This window comes from Wolffia australiana, chromosome 9 (genome assembly GCF_029677425.1).
Source record: "Wolffia australiana isolate 7733 chromosome 9, ASM2967742v1".
NCBI lineage: Eukaryota > Viridiplantae > Streptophyta > Magnoliopsida > Alismatales > Araceae > Wolffia > Wolffia australiana.
Window position 1 is genome coordinate 17,042,597 of NC_135843.1, and position 12,990 is coordinate 17,055,586.

At 41.4% G+C, this 12,990-nt stretch overlaps 2 protein-coding genes across 2 annotated transcripts; one reads left to right on the forward strand and one right to left on the reverse strand.

The window, feature by feature from the left end:
- Positions 1-224: 224 nt before the first annotated feature.
- On the reverse strand, positions 225-3,148 carry LOC144707774 (aspartyl protease family protein At5g10770-like). The gene is made up of 2 exons (XM_078581018.1): positions 2,801-3,148; positions 225-1,597 (listed from the first exon to the last, which is right to left on the reverse strand). Exons 1-2 carry the CDS (start codon positions 2,946-2,948, stop codon positions 357-359), a joined length of 1,389 nt encoding a protein of 462 aa, XP_078437144.1. The 5' UTR covers positions 2,949-3,148; the 3' UTR covers positions 225-356.
- Positions 3,149-8,051: 4,903 nt separating this feature from the next.
- On the forward strand, positions 8,052-10,801 carry LOC144707689 (uncharacterized). The gene is made up of 2 exons (XM_078580905.1): positions 8,052-8,378; positions 10,266-10,801. The coding sequence occupies exons 1-2, from the start codon at positions 8,079-8,081 to the stop codon at positions 10,758-10,760; spliced, it is 795 nt and encodes a 264-aa protein (XP_078437031.1). The 5' UTR covers positions 8,052-8,078; the 3' UTR covers positions 10,761-10,801.
- The last annotated feature ends 2,189 nt before the right edge of the window (positions 10,802-12,990 follow it).

Sequence of the window (12,990 nt, forward strand, 5' to 3'; positions counted from 1 at the left end):
AAGTCGTATTAAGACTTTATGTAAGAAAAATATAAGATCACAATTGAAAGATGGTACGCCAACTTAATGACATGGCTCTGTCTTTGGCACGATCAAGTAACTACTTCATGGGTGTTGTTTTCCGGTATTAACCAATATTTAGAGGCTAAAGAGGAATCAGGGCATTTCAAAGACTTCTTTCCTCAGTGGTCTGAATCATTTGCAAAAGGCAAGGGATGGTCAAACCAAACACAGTATGCATGTTTCATTACTATTTTGCACACCAAGTACAAGCACCATTCAACACAAGGGAGCACAAGTTTGCTGCTTACTGAGTTTTTTATTCCATATAACAAACATTAAACATAGACAAGGCTTTAGCGACACGCCCCAGCTGCAAAGCCTATCTTGTTTGCAATGTTGTCATAGATAACCTCAAAAGTCTTCTGCTGAGTGTTCCCAAGGATGCCCAAATCCGTAGACAAGGCGTTCCCTGCAAAAGCAAGGCACGTCTTCCTTGGGCTGACAAGGTAGAAAACCCCAGCAAACGGAAGCGTAACTGAGGCGCCACTGTATTGGAGCTTAATCTCTGGAAATGTAATGGTTGCGCCTCCACTGAAGTCGTAGCAAGTGTCCAGCAAGCTATCTGGTTGAGCCAATGGAAAACGTACCATGGCAGAGCGAAAGGCAGACCGAAGAGCGTTATAAGCTGCAGGAGAAAGACGCGTTATCACCGTTCCTGTATCAATGATCATCCCTGGACCTCTAAACACGTCAATCGGAATAGGAAGCGGCGTTCCTCCCACGGAAATCCCAATAAGATCGATGAAGTATCGGCCAGCAGCGCCCGGTCTCAAACCCATCGGCGTATACACAGCGTTAGACTGTACTGGCTCGCCGATGTTGAGGAAGCCCGGGGTGCTGCTCAAGGATGGGATACAGTAGGAGAAGAGGTTCTTCGTCTTGATTCCAACCTGGGAATTCAGCGAGTAGGGGCTTCTCCCCAGTGCAAGAATCCCTGAAGAACTGCCGAAAGCTCCTCTGTTTCTGTTCCTCAGACCGCATCCAAAGATGAAGTTTGGAAACGCGGTGGTTGGGTTCAGAGTGAAGGTATCGGTGGATAGTAATCCGAGCGTGGAAGAGCCACCGCGATAGACTGCTTCGTAGATGCAGATTGGGCCTGAGAAGCCGTGGTTGGGAAGTCCAAGGCAAGCGGGCTCAGCGCAGCTTATCTTTCGATGCGTGGATGAGAGAGAGGGGTCGAAGAGAGGCTCTACTTGGGGATAGCACGTTGTAGCGCATGGCTTGCACTGGATCCAGCTTAGGAAGCTTGCTGTGTCAAAGGAGACGGTCTGGGATGTTACCGGAGTGCCAAAACCGATGGTTACTACGTAGCTATTTGTGCCGAGGTAAGCGCCACTCCTAGAAGAAACGGCTGCCTTAGAGGCAAGAAGTAGAGTTTCGTTTCCTTGAGAAGCAGCAGATGTGGTTATCTCTTGTAATGAAGCGACCCGGAGCATGTCTTCGGAGAGGGCTTGAAGGGAACTATATCTTTTGGTTGAGTTTGTAGAGCAAGGACCAGCGCGATGGACAACGGTGAAAGTGCCATTCTTAACGCCTGCAATATCAGATTGGGTTGAACAGATAACAACGTTATACTTTTTGAGTGCTTGAGAAATATAGTCAATAGTGGTGTAGTAGTTTGAACGGATATGGTTCATCTCTATGAAGATTATGCATGCGTCATACAAAACCCACCAATCAAACATAGTGTAAAATGCCATTCCTAGCATCTTAAGTGTCAGACTGGGTTGAACAGATACCAACATTACATTTTTTTAAGTGATGCGGAAAGTTATTCTGTAGAGGTGTTGTAGTTTGAATGGAAACCGTTCATCTCTAAGAAGGAAAAGCATGCATTATACGAAGCCCACCAATCAAACATAGTGTAAAGAGCCATTCCTAGCATCTAAGTATCTGACTGGGTTGAACAGATACCAACGCTATATTTTTTCTTAGTGATGGGGAAAGTTAGTCTGTAGAGGTGTTGTAGTTTGAATGGAAACCGTTCATATTTATGAAGGTAAAGGATGCGTTTTACAAAGCCCACCACTCAAACCTAGTTTTACAAAGCCCACCATTCCTAGCATCTTAAGTGTCAGACTGGGTTGAACAGATACCAACGTTATATTTTTACGTGATGGGTAGGATAGTAAGAGGATATTGTAGTTTGAATGGAAACCGTTCATCTCAAGGAAGGTAAAGCATTAGTTCTACAAAACCCGCCATCAAACATAACATAACTTACATCAAATCAAAAGTGAACACTTCACCACGAGTGACGAACATAACGGACCCAATTAAACATAATACTTGAGCGAGATATAAACACTGGAAGAAACAAATCTAACAGCTTGGGATCGACCTTTAGATGATTGGGTGCAATAAGGGAAAGACGCCAGACTTGAAACAGGCGCAATAACGGACCCAATTAAAAACAAAAGCTGAACCGAGGTATAAATATTGGAAGAAACAAATCTATCAGCTTGAGATCAACCTTTAGATGATTGAGTGCAATAAGGGAAAGACGCCAGACTTGAAACAGGCACAATAGCGAACACAATTAAACACAAAAGCTTAACCAAGATCTAAATACTGGAAGAAACAAATGTAACAGCTTGGGATCAACCTTTAGATGATTGAGTGCAATAAGGGAAAGACGCCAGGCTTGAAACAGACACAATAACGGACCCAATTAAACACAAAAGCTTAACCAAGATCTAAATACTGGAAGAAACAAATCTAACAGCTTGGGATAAACCTTTAGATGCTTGGGTGCAATAAGGGGAAGCCACCAGACTTGAAACAGGCACACTAACGTAGGTCTTCTCTCCTTGGATATGGCCACCAAAGAGTAACAGGAGCAGACACAGGATACTGAGGGGAGAAAAGAGACAACTAATTGCCATTTCTTTTGTTTGTCATGAACAGGGGAAGAGGCCATACTCTTTATATAGGCGAGATTCTGGAGGACAACCTCCAAGGTAGTGTCCACAGCCATCAACTACCAACAGTAATTGTTCAGCGATGTGATTTGCTTGTAGATATCAGAATTATATGGGCAAAACGCGTTCACCCAATGGGATATTCGCCGTTGGACAACTAACTACCTGCCCTCATCAAATCTTAATCCTAAGGTCAACTTGACAAATATATAAATTCGAGAGTCCCCCGCGACTTTTGACACTTGTTCTCTGCGTTAAGACATAACAGCCGAAGTAGTTAGGATATTGGTGGTTTTTGCTATAAGTAATGATGACGATAGGATAATTTTGGGAGTTGTTCACTTTTTTTCCTATTTTTTATTGAATAAGCTAGCGAAATGTAGCGATCCTTACATTTAGGTGTATCTACCTGTTTTTGACATGGCAACAATAGATTCTCTCCCTCCGTCTCTCTCACAGACTCGGTCTCTCTTCCTCTATCTTTCCCTCCCTCTGACTCGGTCTCTCCCTCTCCCTCTTTCTATATCTATCTCTCTCTATCTATCTCAATCTATTCATCTCAATATCTCTCTATCCCTCTTCCTCTACCTGTATCTATTTCTATCTATTCATCTCAATCTCTCTCTCCATCCCTCTCTCTCTGCCTCTGTCTATCTATCTTTATTCATCTCAATCTCTCTCTCTCCATCTCTCTCTCTCTATCTCTATCTATCGATCTAACTCAATCTCTCTCTCTCTCTCTCTCTCTCTCTCTCTCTCTCTCTCTCTCTCTCTCTCTCTCTCTCTCTCTCTCTCTCTCTCTCTCTCTCTCTCTCTCTCTCTCTCTCTCTCTCAATCCATCTATCTCTATCTATTCATCTCAATCTCTCTCTATCTCTCCATCTATCTCTATCTCTCTCTGTCTATCTCTATCTATCTCAATCTCTCTCTACCTCTCTCTCTATCCATCTATCTCTATCTATCTATCTATCTCAATCTCTCTCTACCTCTCTCTCTATCCATCTTTTTCTATCTATCTATCTATCTATCTCAATCTCTCTCTACCTCTCTCTATATCCATCTATCTCTATCTGTTCATCTCAATCTCTCTCTTTGTGACTCGATTTCTCTTCTCTCCCACACTCACAAAGTGTTAACATGGGTTCGGGACGTAATCCACTTATGCCCCCCCAATAATTAAAAACAAAGAATGCGCTTTCTCGCTCAAGCTTCGCTTCTTAGTTCATGTCCGAGTCCCTCTCTTTCTTTCCCTCTCACACCCCCGGCGACACTAAACTATTCTGGAATGACAGCCAACTCCCACTAGTAAGATATTGGAACCCCTGAAATATCAGATTATTTTACTCATCGGTTTTCTCTGAGGTAGTTTAGTTTTTACAAAGTGATAGTTTACGCATATCTGTGGTTTACTGTTTCAGTTTTCTATCATCGATGGATGGTTTTATCAAATGCGTTCCCTGACTCAAGTTTCTGTGATCGCAATGGCAAATAAAGACAGATACATTGGTTTTTAGCATACAGTCAAGATGATCATAGCAGAATCTTCAGAGTAAGCTCTAAGAGATACATTGGTATTACATCTCTCTCTTATTTGTCTCTCTTTCGCTCTCTTATTTCTCTCTCTATATATATTCCTGTATTATTTGTCTCTCTTTCGCTCTCTTCTCTCTCTATATATATCCGTCGCTTATTTGTCTCTCTCTTTCGTTCTCTTCTCTCTCTCTACATATATCTCGATTATTTGTCTCTCTCTTTCGCTCTCTTACTTATTTCTTCATCTCTTAAAATTCCATCACTAGTTTGCTCTCTTCTTTCTGAAAGAATTCAAGAGACTCAAGAAGAAGAAAGAAGAGGAAAAGAGAGGACGATCAAGAGAGTTGAGGTAAGCAAAGCTCGTATTCCACATATTTGGAAAGTTACAACTCGGCTCGTAATTATTATATAAAACATGTGTTATAATGGTTACATTTATATAATTAGTCATAGCCTTTATAACTAAGCTTTCAATGTGCAGTAGTAACCGTATATCTTTCATTCTATCAATATTTAATCCTGGCCATCTATCTTTAATCCTATCGACCTTTGATCCAATATTGAATCATAACCTCTAATTTCATGACGAGTATATAATGTATGTGTTCAATTCTAGCTAGCCTACTAATAAGTTAAATCCTGTTGGCTGGTGAAGATGTTGATGTGATAAACCCAATGACTAGATTGCCTTGATACTCCCCCTCAAGCCAAACGTCAGTTTTAGCGACAATGAGCGTGTCACGAAGAACAGCAAATCTCTGCTTGGGAGGAGATTTGGTCAAGGAATCTTCAAGTTAACCTCACTGTTTGATGAAGTTCATAATCGATTCCTAGGCAGCAACCTGTTCCAGAAAAAAATGGAAGCCTAATTCAATGTCTTTTAATCTTGGATGGAACAAACTGGATTTTCTGGCCACACTGTTGTTACACCGGATGATTTGTGTCATCTTGGCTGGGATTTATGCTTCAGGCGGAAGAGATTGAATCCAAATAACCTCTGATGTTGTGTTAGTTAGTGACTTGTGTTCGGCCTCTTTACTTGAACAGGCTATCGTGGGCTGCATTTTAGAAATCCAGGAAATGAGATTTCTCCCGATATAGATAAGTTATGGTACAGTGGCTATTCTGTCACTAGTATCTCCAGCCCAGTCTGTATCACTAAAGGAGTTTGTACAGGAATCTGAGTCACAATGAATGTGAAGTTCATGAAAATATTTTTAAGGCCTTCCAATCACGAGTATTTGGCTTATGTATTTTAGGACACCTTATTGAGAGAAAATGCAAATCAGGTTGAGTGAGAGCATTGTATTTAAGAGAATCCTCTACACGTCTATTAAGGGACTAATCGACTAAATCATAATCATCAATGCAAAAGGACGATAAATGGGATGGACTACATAGTGGTTCACTGTTTTCCATTTTCCTTAATTGTAATAGAGACTCTAGAAGAATGTAACGTTCCAGTGGAATGAATCTATGCCAAGCAAATAATGGGCAAGTCCTAGTTCTAAAATATCAAAAAACTGATGTATCTAAACTAGTGGTTCACTGTTTTCCATTTTCCTTAATTGTAATAGAGACTCTAGAAGAATGTAACGTTCCAGTGGAATGAATCTATGCCAAGCAACTAATGGGAAAGTCCTAGTTCTAAAATATCAAAAAACTGATGTATCTAAACTAGTTGAATTTATATTTCAAAAAACAATCAGAAGACAAAACGAAATTCCATCAACATATTCAAAATAAATATGGGGTTAGTACAACTAGGTTCAAAAAATAAAGAATTTTCATTTTCTAAGCGATATTTTGAAGATAAGACATCAGTTAATTTAACCAAGCTCTTTGAGCTCTCTTTAAACCATATAGTGACTTCTTTAAGTGATAGATATGATCTGGATAATTAAGATTTGTGAACCCATGAGGTTGTTCAGTATACATAGTTATGTGAAATCAGTATACCAAAATGCACTACAAACATTGAGTTAGAGAAATTTTCAATTTCAACATACTACAATGGAAACCATAATGTAATTGTTGTATGTTTGATGCCTGACCTAAATGTCTCTAAGAAATCAAAATACTATAGATGATCATGTCCCTTGGAGATGAGCCTAGCTAAATATCTGTCAATTTCTCCAGTTGATTTATACATCAATTGACATACCCACTTTCTCCTGTTGATCTAAAAATTAGGAAGTAGAATGGGACAATCTTCGTCACGTCCCATCCTGTCCTTCGTCCCATTCTTGGTGATAAGCCTCGGTATATATCTGTCAATTTCTCCAGTTGATTTGAACATTAATTGACATACCCATTTTCTCCAGTTGCTCTAAAAATTAGGATGTATAACGGGACAATCTTAGTCCCGTCCCATCCTTCGTCCCATACTTGGTGATAAGCCTCGCTATATATCTGTCAATTTCTCCAGTTGATTTGAACATCAATTGACATACCCCCTTTCTCATGTTGATCTAAAAATTAGGATGTAGAATGGGACAATCTTCGTCCTGTCCCATCCTTCGTCCCATGCTTGGTGATAAGCCTCGCTATATATCTGTCGATTTCTCCAGTTGATTTGAACATCAATTGACATGCCCACTTTCTCATGTTGATCTAAAAATTAGGATATATAACGGGACAATCTTCATCCTGTCCCATCCTTCGTCCCATCCTTGTGATAAGCCTCGATATATATCTGTCAATTTTCCAGTTTATTCGTACATCAATTGGCATACCCATTTTCTCTAGTTGCTCTAAAAATTAGGATGTATAATGGGACGATCTTCATCCCGTCCCATCCTCGTCCCATCCCATCCTTCGTCCCATCTTTGGTGATAAGCTTCGCTATATATCTGTCAATTTCTCCAGTTGATTTGAACATCAATTGACATACCCATTTTCTCATGTTGATCTAAAAATTAGATATCTGTCAATTTCTCCCGTTGATTTGAACATCAATTGACATACCCATTTTCTCCAGTTGATCTAAAAATTAGATATTTGTCAATTTCTCCAGTTGATTTGAACATCAATTGACATACCCACTTTCTCATGTTGATCTAAAAATTAGGACGTAGAACGGGACAATCCCATCCCATCCTTCGTCCCATCCTTGGTGATAAGCCTCGCTATATACCTGTCAATTGTCTCCAGTTGATTTGTACATCAATTGACATATCCATTTACGGGACAATCTTCATCCCGTCCCATCCTCGTCCCGTCCCATCCTTGGTGATAAACCTCGCTATATATCCAGTAGATTTGTACATCAAGTCACATAACCACTTTTTCATGTTGATCTAAAAATCATGACGTAGAACATGACAATCTTCGTCCATCCCATCCTTCGTCCCCGTCGTGGATGATCATGCACTATACATCCTTCTCTCTGTTTCTCTTCCAAAATACAAAAAACTTGAAGGCCACTAGGCCAGCAGTAGGCCAGGAGCAGAACCCATTCCTAGATTGCATTCCCAGAATCCATTCCTGTAATACCCCCTTGGAAATGTTAAGACTCTTATATATCCTGTCCTCTCATTTCTCTCTCAAAATCTTCCTGCCATGGCGTCCTTCCCTTGCTCCATACACGCGGAGCTCTCCTCATCGTCGGTCTCCATCTCGACGGCAGGGACGGCGCCACGTTGCAGGCTCTCCCTCCAGCCTTCGTCTCCATCGTGGGTACTCCTGCAATCCTCGGGGCGATGGCAGACGATGTCTCTGCCTTTCGACGGCCTCGCAAGAACGGGTTTTGGCCTGCGGGTTTCATCCGTTGGTGCGGATGGCGATGTGGGTCGCCGCTTGTTCAGCTTCCCGTGCCGAGGATCTTACGGTATTCACTGCAGAATTGACGCGTCGCCGCCGGTAGGTCTGGAAATAAGTTCCTCTCTTCTCAATCTTGTGTTTTTTTTTCTTTTTTTGCCATTCGATTTTACTTAGGTTAAGGTCGGGATGCGGATTATAGGTTAAGACTGAGGATCGATTGGGGGGAAGCAAAAAATTTTGGGAAGGAAATTAGACGAATTGTTACCCCTTTTGTGGGCTGATTGATCCGTGTGAATTTCCTTGGGCAATACGAAACCCAATTTCGATTTCAGTTATTGTAATGTTTAGAAACATTTAGGAGGCATAAAATTGGATCCATGGTTGTCAGGGGCGTCAAGAATCAGATCCAAAGAAGAAGAGAGGATAAAATTAAGGAACCTTTTACTTTTTCAATGGTTCCGCATGTTCAGATGGACTGAATAGCTCGATTATCATTTATTTTCACCTTTATCTTGTTCTCCATCCGAAATCTGCTTATTGTTTTTCAAAAATTTCTGGAGATGAAACTCTCAGACTAAAACTTTTATTTTTATGAACCCAATTGTAGAGAAAGTGTTGGTCTAGACTGTCCAAGTGGGATAAAAATCTTATTTAAATCTTATTATTTTCTCAGAAAAAATTAGTTCGACGCCACAGATTAGAACCAGAGATCTCATTAAAAGGGATTGAAAAAACATTAACAATCCGTTCAAAAGGAACAGCCTTCCAAAGGACAATGTCCATTTACCCATAGGAATAACCAATCTTTTATTCAAATTTATTGTAACTAGGAACAGGATATCTATTGTTCAAATGATCGACTTAGAGGTTCTACACTCCTGTGCTAGATGCTGGTTTCTGGTTTTTTTTGTCTATTCTTTTCATTATTGACTCTTCAATGATTTCATTATCATCCTTCTGCGTGTTGAAACTGAGATTGGTGTTTAGGGCTCAATAAAATGCTCTCAGATTATTATGTTATTTAACAAATGCACCATCATGCGGAGTATTATGGAGACTGATGATTATGCTGATTATGCGGAGTTCAAAGTTTAAGGTTTAGGATAATATGCCCTCACATTCTTGTGCCATTTATCAAATGCACCACCGTCTTGGGTGTTCTCGGGAGCCAGAGATGTTTCTTATTGGCCGTAGAATTTGAGTCTAGGGTTTAATGTTTAGGGCTTTAGAAAACTCTCTCAGATTCTCTCATCGTTTTGCACATTTGAAGTGCTGTAGCATACCTCAGGCTTCATGTGGAGTTTTGCCTTACAAAGGCGAAGATTTGTATCTACTGTCAAATCACAAAAGTCAACGCCCTAATTTTCAGTGTAAATGACTCGCATCTTTCCTATTGACCAACTGGCATTGCCATGGATAATACTTGGAAAGGCGGAAGAGTCATTTCAGTTGTTGGCAGCATCCAAAAGAGAGCAGATGAGGTTGTAAGAAGGCTAAGAATTTGAGTGTACTGCTTAAAGTCTAGGGTTTTATAAAATACTCTTGATTCTTGTGCGCTTTGACCCACAAAGTAATCAAGCATCATTTGAAAACAATCATGTGAAGTGCTGTCTGAAGGAGGCAAGATTTGAGCATCTTTCCCTTTAACCCTAAAATGCGCTTACGTCTACCTCTGAGGTTAACCCCAATTTTAAGGCCAACCCTCTGAATGTTAACCTCTCATTTGAAAGTCAAGCTGCTAGAGTCACCCCAATTTTAAGGCTAACCCTTTGAATGTAAACCTCTCATTTGAAAGTCAACCTGCTAGAGTCACCCCAATTTTTAAGACCAACCCACTGAATGTTAACCTCTCATTTGAAGGTCAACCTGCTAGAGTCACCCCAATTTTTAAGACCAACCCACTGAATGTTAACCTCTCATTTGAAGGTCAACCTGGTAGAGTCACCCCAATTTTGAAGGGCTCTTATCTTTTCTATGGATCCACAGGCATGGCCATGGACAAATGCTGATAGAGGCAGAAGGGTAATGGTTTCGGTCAACAGTGTTGGACCCACCTCAGAAGGGGATGCACCTAGTGGGGCTGCCGCATCTGAGGGACTGCCGGAGGCAGCGACGAGGCGACCGGGGCTGACGGCTAGGGAGAAGCTACGGGCTGCTCGAGTGATGTCCAAGTACTCGGACTCGAAGCAGCCGCCAACAGCAGGGATGGCGCCACGGAAGTCAGCGGCAGAGTTTGGAAGCAAAGTGCTCGAGGCGATGAGAGAGACAGATGGAGGGAAGAGATCTGGACTGCCGGAGGCGCCTTCGAATCTGCTGGATGACAGCAAGAGAGGGCTGTCCAAGGGCGGCTTCACCTTTGACTTTGCAGGCAGCAATGATGTTCTTTTGATTCTTTTCTCTTTTGTATTCATCAGCTTTCTCATGATGGCCACCACCTTTCTTGTGTGGAAGCTTGGGGCCATCCACTTCAATGAATATTAGTTCACTATGTTTGTGTCTCTATGGCTCAATTTATTCTCTCACTCTCTCTTTTTCTTCTCTCATTATCAATCCCTTTTCTCTCTTCCCTTCACTATTTCTGTATCTACTTTTTACCTTTTACCATTATATATCATTCTATATCTCTGGCTTAGGGATCGGCACACGTCATCCGTCACGTCACGCGTCACCGTGACGGAAACGTGACAGATGACGTGACGGTGACGGTGACGGTTTTAGGGGTCTGTGACGGTGACGGTGACGGATGACGAAGTGGTCATGATGGCAATGTGAAGGGGTGCCCAGGATGCATGACATGACGGAACAGCTATCACGGATGACGGCCGTGACGGAAATTTTGAAAAGTTAAACCGGACAGAAAATACATATAAAAATCATTATTTTTAATCTTTCAGACGGCTGAGATTTCACCATATGACGTGGCCATTTCAATTTCCTGGTATTTTGCATAGAAAGTTCCTTTTTTTGTCCGTAAACCAACGCCGCCTATAAATAATTGGAGATATACCCCTCTGTTCAAGTAGGGTTTTATTCATGTCACCGGTGATGGTGACGCTGTCACGTTGACGGGGATGTGACGGGACACCCTATGGAGGGACGGTGATGGGAATGTGACGTTTTTTTTTGCATATGCTGGGACGCGTGAAGGGACGGTGACGTGACGAAAGTTTCGTCATGTCACTGTCCGTCACGTTTCGTCATCCGTTCCGTTACATCCGGGCTGTCACGTCCCGGACGTGGCGTTCCCTACTCTCGCTCGTTCTCTCTCTCTCTCATTCTATTCGCGTCTTCTTTGTACTCAGTATTTCCATAATTATCCCTTTTTTGCCATATTCATCTGTATCTCCCAAAATCTACCTCCATCTGTATCTGCATCTCTTTTTCCCATCTCTATGTTTCTCTTTTCCTCTCACTATTTGCCTATTTTCATTTTCTTTCATTATCAATTCGTCTTTTTCCTCCATCATTATCTATCATTTTGTCAATCATCATCTATTAATTTGCACCAATTTGTATCTTTTTTTTTTCTTTCTTTGTCCTCCTGTAACAATGTTTCCTTTTCTTTCACTATCTCTACTTCTATCTCATTTTCTATATACCTGCACCTAGGGACGGTCACAGTTCGATGTCAGTCAGTTTAAGTGAAAACCTATACCTACACCTGAAGTTTGGTCAGGTCTCAGTCTCAGTTCAATCAGGATGGCTACTCAAAGTCAATGTCAAAAAATCAATGTCAATCTTAGAAAATATTTAAAGTAAATATTCAAAAATATTTTAACTCAAAACTTACAAAATATGATTCTCTTTTAGAGGGATTCAAATCAAAGTGGTCACCCTTCTTCCTACTTAGCTCGCTTTGCTCCACTTAGCCTTCTCATGAAATCTAACTGGACATCATTTGAATGTAGCCTCGGGTGCCAAGTAGTTTTAGTCTTTGTACCGGAAGAGTGAGAGAATGAGAAAGAATGGGAGAGGGAGAGGGTGTGTCTGTTAGAAGGAATGAGAGAGAGAAATAATGAGAGAGTGAAATACTAAGAGAGGGAGATAGGGTGAGAGAGTGAAGGAATGAGAGAGAGAGAGAGGGAGAAAGAATGAATGGGGTGGAGAGTGTATGTGTGAGAGATAGACCAATAGAGAGAGAGAGCAAGATGCACAGACAAACAGAAGAAGATAAGGCAGAAAGATAGATAGATCAACAGAGAGAGGGAGCAACATGAAGGGAGAAGGAGAGACAGATAGATCAATACAGAGAGAGATAGAGCAAGACACATGGACACACAAAGGAAGGAGGGAGAAACAGAGATAGATTTATTGACAGAGAGAGAGAGATCAAGACAGAGGGAGAAAGATAGATAGACAGAGAGAGAGCAAGACTGAGGGAAACAGATAGATAGATTGATAGAGAGAGAGAGAGAGAGCAAGAAATAGACAGAGAGGAAAACAGAGGGAGAAAGAGATAGATAGATCCATACAGAGAGAGAGAGAGAGCAAGACGTTGAGACAGAGAGAGGAAGCGAGGGAGAGAGGCCTTACCATGGTGGCACAGGCAGATACTGGTGGTGGTAGCAGTGGCAGTGCAGATGGAGAGTAGAGAGGTTGGGGGGAGAGAGACGACGAGGGACTTCTTTCTCTCTATATATTTACTGATACCCGTATGAATACTATTAATTATTTTTATTACATAAGTCTTTGGTCCAGTTCGACATGCAAA